Here is a 12422-nt window from a genome sequence, read left to right as displayed (position 1 = left end):
AGTAGGTTTTTAATGACTTCTAACTCCTTTTTTTTGATATCTGCACTGTGTGTTTTGTTTGAGTATTTTATAGATGTATAATAAAATGACAGTATTTTACAAAGCCTTTATCTCGAGGTCTGGAATATACTTTCTAAAAAAGTGACTATGGGAAAAATACATTTTTTTCATTGTTGATCTGATACATCCTGGTATAGAAAATGCGGAGTCCTTTCAATGCTGCAGGAAATTTTTGTACTTTATTATCAAATCACTGTAAAATGCCAACTGCTTTTGAAAAATAACCGCTGTGCATCTTCATTTCTTCTTTCAATATGGCCGTGTTGCCCTCAGCAATGTTATAATAACGTGCACTGGCATCTTTCCGCCTGGATAACTATACTGTATGACTCTTGCATTCACCATCTAACATATTCCTGCCTCTTCCCAATTAGTCAACAGTATCCTTGCTAAAATGTAAACAAAAAAAGTCCATAAAAGAGAAATTGATGAGAATATAAAAAATCATTATTCTTAGGGTAGAATAAACATGTGTCTGCATGTTAGTAGTTCACTTACTACCTACTAGTTAGTGGTAGTCAGTAGTAGTTATTTATATGTAAACTCTTTGACTCTAAGATACACAAGTACATAATAATGGGTTACTGAGTTAAAGATTTACGCTTTGGAGAATTTTTGACTCATGCAATAAACTTACATTCGTGAATTATTTATCTGTCTAGGACAGTGCCTCTCAAATACTTTTATCCGGTGATATCCTTTCATCCTTCCTCCCTACAACCCACCTTTAAGGTTTCCTTCCCCCTTCATTTGTGCCAATGCTTATATTGTCCCTCATCCAATTAAAGGAGAGAGTTTTTCCTTATATTGTTCATTCCAGAAGTAATCATGGCCCCACCTAAGCTAGGTATCTCTGTTTTAGTAAGTCAGTGATAGAAGCAGAATGCTATATCGGAAGGAAAATTGTCCTGGATTCTAAACCTTCCTCTGAGACAAACCGACTGGTTCTGTTACATCCTTTTCCATCTTTCATTGTCTCTTAAATGAGGGGGTTTCCCAAGATGTTTCTTCTGTTTTTTGACAATCTGTGGTTCCATTCAAGGAGGGAGGTAGATGTTTAAAAAAAAGAATGTACTAACAGTAAAGCGTATAATATAACTGAATAAAATAAATTTGCAGAGTAGGAGAGGGGGAGGCTGTATTTTGAATATCTGTGATTGATATTTGCCCACTCTGTGTTTCCTTAGGTTATGTTCCTGTTTGTTTTAGTAACCATTTATTTGGTCTCCACACAAAACCTAATTCCCTCACTATGTGAGTGGTTAATATGATTTGAAAGAGACACAGGCTCAATCATGAGGACAACATTGAAAAAATTAAAAGAGAATATTCTCTAATTCCAACTTTCCCAGCTGTTCACGGTGGCCTCTCACCATTGCACTTTCTCTCTCTGTCACTAGCACTGATTTGAAAGAACACTCCCTGGAACTGAATATTCCTTTCCTGAGGCTGTGTTCCCTGGAGAAGAGCTCAGCTCCCATCACTCTTGTGGGCCTCATGTCTATTCACTGACAGACATCAGTGCAATGTCTGCTCCGTTTAACAGAGTCATTCTTTTAATTGGGAACAATAAATAATTGCCTAAGTCTGTGCACTGGATTTCCCATAAGGCAGGCCAACTTTGATTCTAGCGTAGGACAAAAAGGGAAATTTAGGTGTCATCCACAGTGTTTTGACTTCCATGCCCAGAAATTCAAATCTGTTTTGTGTTTATGTATTAAAATTGCACTGGAAATACTTACAATTGGTGAATTTAGAAAACAATGTACTAGAAATAGGCCTTGATTTTTTTTTTGAAAATTTCCTAAACATTAATGAGCTGTTCTAGGATAGTGTTGTTCAACCTCAGCACTGTTGACATTTTGGGTTAGATAATTCTTTGTTGTGGGGGGCTGACCTGTGCATTGTGTGATTAGCACACTGCCATTAGCATAGTACCCCTTCCACTGTGATAACAAAACTTCTCTCCAAACATTGCCAATTCTTTCCTCAGAGTGGGAGCAAAATTGCCCTTGGTTGAGAACTATTGGTTTAGAAGTTTGAGCATACTGAGAGTGGAGCTGTAAATATACCATCTGCGACTAGGTATTTGTCAAGCTCTAGTAACGAAGTATGTAAAATGATCAAAAAGCCCTTCATTTTGTGGTAACATAATCTTAAGGGGTGGGGAATCAATGCTAGGCTAAACCCAGTGGGTTAAGAGAATATAAAGAAATTTCATTTCATTGTAAATAAAGTAAAATATACCATGTAAGGTAAGACTTCATTTCTATGTATGAATGAAGTGGAAGTAATAATGAAGTAGTGATGGAAATAAAACAAATAGATATAATACTAGTGAAAACATTATCTGTGATGTATTATAAAAAGTTAAATATGTTTAAATAGAAAATATTTTGCACGCTTTAAAAAAAGCCCCCTTTTAATTTATCAGATAATGAAAAAGGAAATCAGTTATACTGAGTTAAGAATGATGGTTTCACATTAATTTAAATGTCCCAAAATCAGAATGATAGAATCTGGCTGGGTTGTATATGTGTCTATACTTTGTGAGAAAGATTAGTTCCTACTGATTTTTTTTTTTTTTTGTGATGTCTTTTTGGAAGAAAGGAACAAGTAGCGGAGTCCCAGCATGTTGAATAGATTTGTATATTAATTTTTCCATTGCTGGATTCCACTAGTGTCTTATAAAATTAGGTAGACTATTTCCCTTGTAACAATCATTTAAAAGAAATTAGATGCTGTTTTCTAAAGCCATCCTTCTGATCACACTCATAAATTATAGCTTCATTTGTAAGGAAAAAATAGGTAGGGAGGGAGATGAGAGTTTTTTTCCCTTTCCTTTCTGTTCATTTTTCATGGCATACCTCATTTTTACTTCCCAAAGGAGAAAGAAAGTATCAAAGTTAATGTCATTTTGCTGCTTCTTTAAGTAAACATTTATGTTCACCTCAAATGTAAAGTTACTTGAAATCCTAAAGTTACTTGAAATCCTATATTTATAGTAATTTCGAAAGTGACTCATACTATATAAAGTTCAGACCAATAACTATTGGCCTTTTTCTCCATGTATTGTAACTAAACATGCAAAAGGATCTTCTAAGGTGTCCATGTTGGTAAGAACTATTTCACGCTCTTAAAATTCATTTCATTTTTCTGAAAAATTCCTGTGTGCCCACTAGCAGTCACTTGGTATCTTCCTGTTAAGTGCTGCGTAAATCCAAAATGAGAAGACTAAATTATTACTTTGTATTTATATATAATAGCTCGTGAACTCTGTCTTCATTTTTTTTTTTTCCAATTTACTGTCATGAAAACATGTTTAGTGCAAAATCGAGAAAAATTTAGAGCTTTTTATGTGATGTGCTATTATGTGCAAGTATAATTTTAAGGAGTTTTGGGTTTCTCCATAAAAATAATTCCTTCTCTTCTTTGGGTGTGAGTATTTTATCCAGAACTATATTGGCTGTGTAGTTATCTTTTGGTGTTTTATTTAATGTAACAACTATCTTCTGTTGCTATTTTTTTTACTGAGGCATGTTTTCCAGAGTTGACATTGAAGTTTTTATTGTTGTACCTATTTACAAATGTGTTTGGCCTTTCACTAATATGAATTAATTCTGTGTGGCCATTTCAGAAAAACTTGACAAATCATTTCATGTAGATGTTTAGAAATACACTTGCCTTTCCTGTCTATGCAACATTGTCATATCTTTGCTGACAGTTCCCATTTCCATTATATTCCAAATGGGTTTTCAGTAGTGAGAAATGCAGCCCTTGTAGCTATGATAAGAAAGTCCATATTTAATATATTTTCCCCTTCTAATAGCAATATTTCTGTTTGGACATTTTCCCGTTATACACTTATCCACTTATCGATCCTACCTTAACATTCTATGAAGTAGTTTTAAAAAATGAACTGCTTTTTTTTTTTTTGGCAGGATAAGGACAGGGATGTGGAAGTAAGTGACCCACATGTTAAGTGGGCTTCTTCACACAACACAGTGAATCTTGAGAGACTGATCATTAGGAAGCCAAGTGCTATAAGGACTCAGAATTTCCCCTTCATTGTTTTGGTCTGCAATCCAGAAAACACAGACCTTGCGTATAGCTGTGTTGACCAGTGCTGTTGAAACACAGAGCTGTTGTCTGTGCTGCGCACTGTGGTGACTGCTAGCCACACATGATTTTTTGAAGTTGAATTAATTAAAACCAAATAAAATACACATGTTTTTCCTCAGTTGCACTAGCTGTATTTAAAGTACTCAATTACTGGTCAGAGCCAGTGGCTACCGTTATTGGCTAGCGAGGATAAAGCACATGTCTGTCGTCGTAGAAAGTTCTACTGGACCACGCTGGAGGATTCCAGTCCTGTGCCACAATAGACTACTTAGGGGGCTCTCTTCTCTTGGAACACCAACATATAAAAATGGAATATTGAAACTATTTTTATTTCCCCTTCTCTCTTCATGTCCTTGTGCTGTAATTCTACAGCGAGGGCACAGGGGATTCATAGAGTGCCCCCCCATCCCACCCCCCGCAGGTCTCCATCAGGCCCCCCACTCCTGATTTCAGTGAGAGCAGTTCTGCTTTGATCTGTTTTACAAATTGGAGCTTGCTGGTAACACATCTTTTGTACAAATGGTTCCTACTCTTAAATAATTGGAAACCTGTTTTAGTAGATTTATGGAGGGCTTGGTTGTTGGTTCCGGAGGCTGGTAAAAAGAAGTCACAGCATTTGGAGACTTCCTTCTCCCAACACCAGGTTCCCAATACAGTGACTGACTATATGATTTGTACTCAAGGAAATATCATTATATTTTTTGCTTCTCAGATGTGTAGAATTGAGGGTAAAGGTTGTAAGACAAATGTCTCTATTAGAGACAGTAGTGGTTTTATTTTTATAAGTTTTTGTAGAGAACTTCTTTTTCTTTAATGCTCAATTCTTTTCCTTTCTCTTCCTGTTTTCAGAATAATTATTTGGTTTCCTAGCTTCCTCCTGAATCAACCAATACAATTTTTAAAATTATGAACTTATGAATTTTAATATAGTGTGTTTCAGTTCATCTCACCTATTATTCTTTTTGCCGCTCATATTTTCCCGTATTTGACTGATGGAGCATCTTTCCTTGGCCCTATTTTTAGATATAACCTAGTAGTCCCTGAAAGCTTCCTTGCTTCCTGGTATGACAATATGTTCCAGACTCACTTTGTACATATCCTACGCAAAACCTACAATCAGCTATTTCTCAAAGGGACTCATGATATTTTTAAAAGAAGAAAAGCCTCATTTTGCCCTTTTTTCTTTAATGTTAACAGACTGCAGAAACACATATCAACAGTACAGAAAGCTGAAAAAAATAACAGTCCTTCAGCATCCATCTTAGTTTGAATATGTATATAGTTGTTGCAGAAAAAGGTTCCATTATTGAATTGAAGAGAAAGAAAGTTGGATATGTGTCAGTTTATGTGATCACTTAAAACAGTGATTCGTTAAGGCTTTTAGCCAAGTGCGCTTTTTATTGTTCTAGTTCAAATTATATTACATGCACTGCATGACCCTCTAAATTGTTAGCTTCTCCAATCACAAATGTACATAAATGCAAAATTAAATATTAAGTTACCTGGAAATCAACACATTTTTTGCTTCGTAGGACCTTTGTGCTGTGAAAAATAAGAAACCAGGGGGCTTTTTAAAAATTTTAACTCATGAACAGTTCAGTTTTGTCTGTGTGTTCCTATTAATGAAAGACAGAAGTGGTAAAGTATATAAAAATCTAAAAGGTAGCCTATTCTGAGAGCTATTAGACGTAGCAAGGTAATCTGTGTTGTAAGCTGAAATGTGGCACTTTTAATATCTTAGAACTCCTTTTCTTGCCCTTTAGAGTGTCTGGCAACCAGTAATATGGACTAATGGAAACTACTTGTAATATTCATTCATTCTCTTATCATTTGTACTTTAAGTGTTCCCTTACTAAACCATTTCTCATTTTGTTCTAAAATTTACATTCCACATAACTGATATGCCAGTCAGCATTTCCCTTTTGGCAGTGTTTCCTCGTAATAAACAAGATACAGTGTGGGGATTGGCTGGGAGGAACGTACAGAATAGGTTTTATCATCACATTTCTGATCTCCTTTTGCTGTGTCTTAGCCAAGGACGTAGTTCATTTAATCGTAAATATGTCTGTTCATATTTGCATACATTTCTAGACTGCTAGATCCTATCTCTCTTCCAAGTCCAGAGGTAACATTTGTAGGTTCTTTTGAAAGAATTTGCTCTAGTAGGAGGAAAAGCCAAATCATCCCTTTCCTGAGAGAGTGTTTCATCCATCTCCATCTTTGTGATTGCACAGAGTCATTATGTAGCAGTTGGCTCTGATACGCTTGCACAGACACAAATTGAGTCGGACAGGACTGATGTCTCCTGGATTCTGCTGTCATTTGAAACACTGGCGATGAAGAGGGGATGAGTGGGGAAGAGCTGATTCCTTTAGCACTTTCACGTGATGTTTTGAGATTTTTAACATTTGATAGCCGTGGATTGCTTGATACGTTGTTTTCCAGGTTAGATTGATAACAATACCTGATTCATAGCAGCTAGTTAGTTTTTGGTTTCAAGTAGATGTATTTCAGTATACAAGCTGCTCTTCATGCCACCCAGAAATCTGTTAAAAAGAAAAAAAAAAGCTATCTAGTGGATGGTAATTAGAATGATTTTCACCCTTCCTTTTATCTTTCTTGCATGCAAACCACTCATGCATAGTAATGAAAAAGATAATATCTTTTTTAATTTTTATTTTCATGCTCAGGCTCAGTTCCAGAAAAGACAAGCTATAGTATCTGTATTACAATTCTTTTTAAAGTACATGTTATTTTAGTGGATTAGGATATTTCTGGATATCTCTAGTATTTCATGTAAAGGATTTTTGTATGTGTGTTTAAAATATCCCAATATACCAAAATTAAAGGTATGCAGTTTCATTTTGCCAACTAATTTTGATAATCATTCTCAGGTTCTTAAAGTGATAGAGGAAGCACTAGTGTTTGGTTTACTCTGTATTATTTTATTAAGAGCCTACTCTGTGTAAGATGCTGTATAAGATTTATTGAAGGGTCTACAGGAACTATTATTTATCACTTAAAGAGTTATGCTTCAAATTATTGCTTGGAGCCAATTAATCATGGCTTCTTCTCCTTTCCATTCCCATCAGGACCACCATCACTCTTTTATGTCCTGTATTACTTCTCACCTGGGACTCTCTCTATGGCCTAATAGCATTCTCTAAGTCATCCCATATTCAGCTGCCTGTTAATCTTCCCAAAGCCTGCTCCCATGTTGTTCCTCTGCTCCAAAACATTAAATAGCTCTTTTTAGACTGACGTCCAAGGTCCTCCATGACCTTTTTTTTTTTTTTTTTTTTTAAGCCTGAACCTTTTTTTTTCTTTTTTCTTTGGCTCATTTTTATCTGGTTCCTTAATGTGTCCATCATTCCAACTCAATGTATGGTATCTGGACCAGCAGCATCAACCAGCATTACCCAGTAATGTATTGAAAATGCAAATTCTGGGCCCTACCCCAGATATACCAAATCACGCAGTCTCAGGAGGGAGCCCTATCTGTTTTAACAAACCCTTCAGGAGATTCTGAGGCATGCTGATATTTGGGATGCCCTGCTCCAGCCAAATGAGGCAACTCACCTTTTCCAAGGTATCTTTCCCACTGCCATAACCTTTGCACGGAATGCTTGGAATGCCTTTCCCTCATCTTGTTAAAATCCTTCTCAGACATTCAAGGTCCAGCTTGATACGTTGCATTTTCCATGGTGCCATTCCTGATCCTAACTTTTATGGTATTGTTTGGTTTCCCTTACTAGTACTAATTGCTTATTAACTTGTACTAGTTATCTGTTGTACCTGCCTTATTTTCCTTACCAAATTGGAAACTCTTCGAGGATAGAATCTAACTCATCCTTCTAACTCGCAACACCTTGTGCTAAGTGGCACTCGGTGATACCTTGCACACAGTAGGCTTCTAAAAATAGTTTGTGGTACATTGATTTTACACAGAAGGTTGAGAAAACTAAGCCCTTGCCTGGGAGGCACATAAAAAACCTATTAAGTCAAAGAGGCTCATGCTAACTATTGTTTTGACTTATTGAAGCCAAACTAGACTTGAATGTTGATGTGTCTTCAGGGAAGAAGCCAAATATGCTAGTGTAAAAAATTGTAACCTCTACTGTTTATTTGGAGATGTTGAATTAAGCCTGTCATTTCACCTGGTGTCAAGAAAGCAGCTTCCATTATTCTGTCAATAATAGGCTTTTATCCGACATGATAGAAATTTCTCTAAATCTCTCTTATAGAACTGGTGTGCTCTCTTCCACTGATGTATTCACATAGTGTTTCCTCAGAAGCAACAATTCCTTCTCCACAGTGTGTTGCCAAAAAGGTGTCCCAAGCAGAGAGTGAAATGCAACATGGTTGGCTTTAGGATGCCCTTAAAATGGGAACAAGATACATTACGGCTTCCATGTTTCACCAGCCAAGTTGTTTCCTTCTTAATGCAAAGGAATCATGGTTCCAAATTTATGGTGTATTTAACGTGACTTGTGTCTCTTAAGATGGGAAAAAGAGTGAGAAATCTAAATATCTTTGTGCTTTCTTCCCCTTCTTTTGTTTTCCTCTCCCCTTGCAGGCTCTGAAAGTATTTCAGCTGAGATTTCAGACCGGACAGACTTGCTGTAGCTTCAGAGGCAGTGATTCCAAGCTGCCCCAGCATGCTGCTGCCAAGCTACAGGATGCTGCACGTAGCCAGGCCGCTGTTGCTGCTTCTCACTTTCTTCCTCCATGCGGATGCTGAGAGTAAGCCATTCTCCCCTGTTCTAGGGGCTCTGACTGTAATGAATGGTTTTGTTTGCAGTTGGCACTAGGCTCAGGGCCTCTGAATACATTTCCTTTGGAAGTAAATCCTGGGACACTGTGGGATCCTCCTTGGCTACCAGCCAGCCTTTGAAAGAGATTATTGATGTGACTTCCTTACCATTTCCTGTCCTTCTTAATGCCTCTTTTCTTGTGCATCTAACTGCTCCTATTGTTGTTGTTGTTTATAATACCTCATACCAGCCTGGTGGCAATGGCATTATGAGACCTGTGGTATAACTCAAACAGAGGTTAAACAGTTGGTGGTACCAATAAGTAAACATTATTCAGACCCTTTAGAAATTTCTTTAGTTTTGTGGATTATCTCTTAAGTTTAAAAAAAATGCACAGTGTCACATTTAGCCCGATTTAATTGGCAAGCCCCTTGTAGCTGTCATAGCAGCTGTTCTAATGTACTGTTTCCAACAGCTGTCGTCGCATACAGTATTCAAACAAATCAAGCAGAACTGACAACTTTGTGGCTGGATGAATGGTGTATGAGTGTGAGGAGAATTCTGTGGCATGCAGATACGAAAGTTCAGATTACTGGACCCAATTTATGAAACTGAGATTTTGGTCAGTTAGCTTGCCAATTAATGAGAAGTTAATATCTCCTTTGTAATTAGGAAATCATTAGGTGTACCTTGTTTACATGTGTTTCTTTCCCCATCTGTTCTGTGGCCTCTGGAAGAGATGGCTTGAAATAGGCATGTCTCAGGCTTGTACTCACTAACATGTCTAGTTTCTTGGTAGGGGTTTAGTTCACATAGGAGTTGGCATTTTCTTTTGCAGTCCCCTAGTACTATTAAAACGAGTGACATCTGCAGTTATTAACTTTTTCCTCTATTGACAATTTCAGTGAGATTGAATTTGATTCATGTAAAGGATGTTTTGAAGACAAGGATCCTGTGTCATCTTGGCCCCTAACTATTAATTGCACTTGAACAACAATTCCCTCAATAGCAGCCAATTTCCTTTTATAAAAAGGGGGCTCTCTTTTCTATAGAAAATTTTTGAGGAAAGAAGTTACATTAATAGTAGGATACATATGGGACATGCATGTTTTAAACACAGCCTTCTCCAGTTAATAATGTATATAGTCTCCTAATTAGCACTTGGGAGTGTTGGTTTAAGGGGAAGCCAAGGAATTTCTAGTGCAATGCCAGCAAACAATTAATTGGGAAGAGATCCAAATGTAAGATGCTCTTGTTTATTTTAATGTCATTTATGTCAACATCTATTTTAAAGTTGCAATGTAAATTTACTTCATTAAGAAAATGAGACGTATGGTTTTATTTTTCTGTTTTGGCCTGAGTGAAAAAGCAAGTTGTTTTACACTTGTTAATTTTTGGCAAAGGCATAGTAAGAACCCAGGAACCCACTTTAAAATCAGAAGGCAGCTAGAGATATTCCTAAAGTTTCTAGATACAATTGTCGTAGATCCATGAAGTTATCCTTCGAGATAAGTAAAAATCTTCTGCTGAGCTGCTGCACTTTTGCTTAATTCCCTCATGCAAAATGGGAAGATTTTAGCAAGTTCTTTTAAAATCATTTTTAAAGAGCAGTCCTACGACAGACCTTCATCTTCTCCTCATTTCCCCCCCTCTTTTCCTTCTCCCTCTTGCTCTCCTTCTCCTTTATCACACTTATTATATGAGAAAGGCCTACAAAAGAAATCACTTAAGTCCCTCCTTTCTAGCATTTTTTAGTAAAATTAAGATATTTACCATGGTATTTATTTATGTGATGCTAGCTTACAACCTGAAGATGTTGCCTGAAAAAGAATCCATTCTCTCCTACTCTCTCACCCTTCCCATTGCTGATAAGGAGAGAGGACAGGCTTCTTCTTTGACAAATGATTTTGTTCAGTTTTGCTTTTGTCAACTTAACCTTGATTAAGAATATGTTCCCTTTAACAGATTCATTTGGCACTGTTGCATAGCATGTGTATCCTGAGAGTTCCTGGCAAAAGAGGAGAAATTAGCCATATTTTTTAGGTACATTTTAAAAGAAGAAAGAACATCGATTAGTAAGAACATCAATTAGTAAGCTACTGGAGGATATTTGCATGACATGAAAGTATGTGTTAGAATTGGAGATATAATTTAGTCGTGAGGAAGAGTTTAAAGAACTGTTGGTAAAATAAGATCTCAGTCTATTAAATTGTGTCCTTGTCTTCTGTTGAAACACAGAAAAAAAAATGAAGGTATAAGTAACACTAAAGAAAAATTTTATTTTTCACCATCATGTAATGAGAATATTTCTCAAACTTCCATTGCCTGGGCCATTTGTTTATGCTTTCCTTGGCACATGTTGCTATATTTATTTTTCCTTTTACCTAGCTGTGTTATATTTTCATCCAAGGGTTCAAGAGTTGTATTTCAGAATTTAAGCAAAACTACTAATGTTAGGGCAATTTAGAACTCTGAAATAATGTTGTTTTTTAAAAAAATTTCCTCCCTTTTGAAAAAGAGGACTATGTGAGGGTGGGGGTAGCAAGGAAAGAAGCCCTCTAGTTTACCATGTTAATTTAATGTGTTTAACTCACTCCCTTTTGAAATGAGTAACTCCAGATAGCTGAGGAATCTGGATTATAATCCACTATGTAGAATGCCTTAGCAAAGTCTTGGGTGTAATGTTGTCTTAAATAGGGGAGCTCTTATGAGCCTTGGTTCAAACCTAAGTTGAAAAATTTAAATAATTTAGCAGAAAATTACAGTGTTTGCCATTGCCAACTTAAAATGCCCTATAGATCCCCACTGTTATCTTAATTAAAGGCTAGATGTGTTTATGGATCTCATTTCTTTTCATTCCTCTGTCTTGAATGCTCAGAATGATTTTGCTCGTTTCTTGAATGCATGGATGCAGGGAGAGCGGTGGTCCAAGGGAAGGGCCAAGTGTGACTTGTGAATGAGCACCATGAGCAGCTCTTCCTCGTGCAGGGCCAGAAGGTTTTCTGGTTTAGGTATATACCGTGGTTTGATTGCGGTCAATTCAGTGGTGACATGCATGCACGTTAAAGATGAATTTACACTACATTAGTGGAATCTTGAGGTGAATTCTTTTGGTTGAGTTTTCATAATAGCTTCTGGTAGTTTTATTTCATTTTTAGCTTTAGTTTGCTATTTGTCTTTTTTTTTTCCCCCCTTAACTAGATGAAGGTGAAGAACCTGCTTTCATCAGACCAGTTTCACTCTAATGAAATTGCTTACAGTTTACTGTTACATTCCAGACCTGAGTTTATACTTTGGCCACTATAATTGGAACTGAGTGTTTACTGGCTCACTGTTAGAAATCCAACCCTTGATAGTTTAACTCTTCGAGTGGTCTGGTTCATCCATTTGCTTGTTGACATTTTTTTCTGTCTCAGGTGGAGAACTCTCCCTCACTTACCTTTCTTATTCCAAAGGAACCTTGCTGTAATCACCACATACTAAACG

At 36.6% G+C, this 12422-nt stretch overlaps 1 protein-coding gene across 6 annotated transcripts in view; it reads left to right on the top strand.

Moving 5' to 3' along the window:
- PTPRD (protein tyrosine phosphatase receptor type D) overlaps positions 1-12422 on the top strand; it is a 529199-nt gene that overhangs the window by 106693 nt on the left and 410084 nt on the right. For all 6 annotated transcript variants that reach the window (XM_037796885.1, XM_037796889.1, XM_037796888.1 and 3 more), the window contains exon 2: positions 8759-8925. In XM_037796885.1, the coding sequence (XP_037652813.1) occupies positions 8841-8925 (85 nt within the window). In that variant the 5' untranslated portion in view covers positions 8759-8840. The remainder of the gene's footprint in view (positions 1-8758; positions 8926-12422) is intronic.

This window comes from Choloepus didactylus, chromosome 10 (assembly GCF_015220235.1).
Source record: "Choloepus didactylus isolate mChoDid1 chromosome 10, mChoDid1.pri, whole genome shotgun sequence".
Classification (NCBI taxonomy): domain Eukaryota; kingdom Metazoa; phylum Chordata; class Mammalia; order Pilosa; family Megalonychidae; genus Choloepus; species Choloepus didactylus.
Note: the sequence above shows the minus strand (reverse complement) of the source record. Positions and strands in the feature narration are given on the sequence as shown.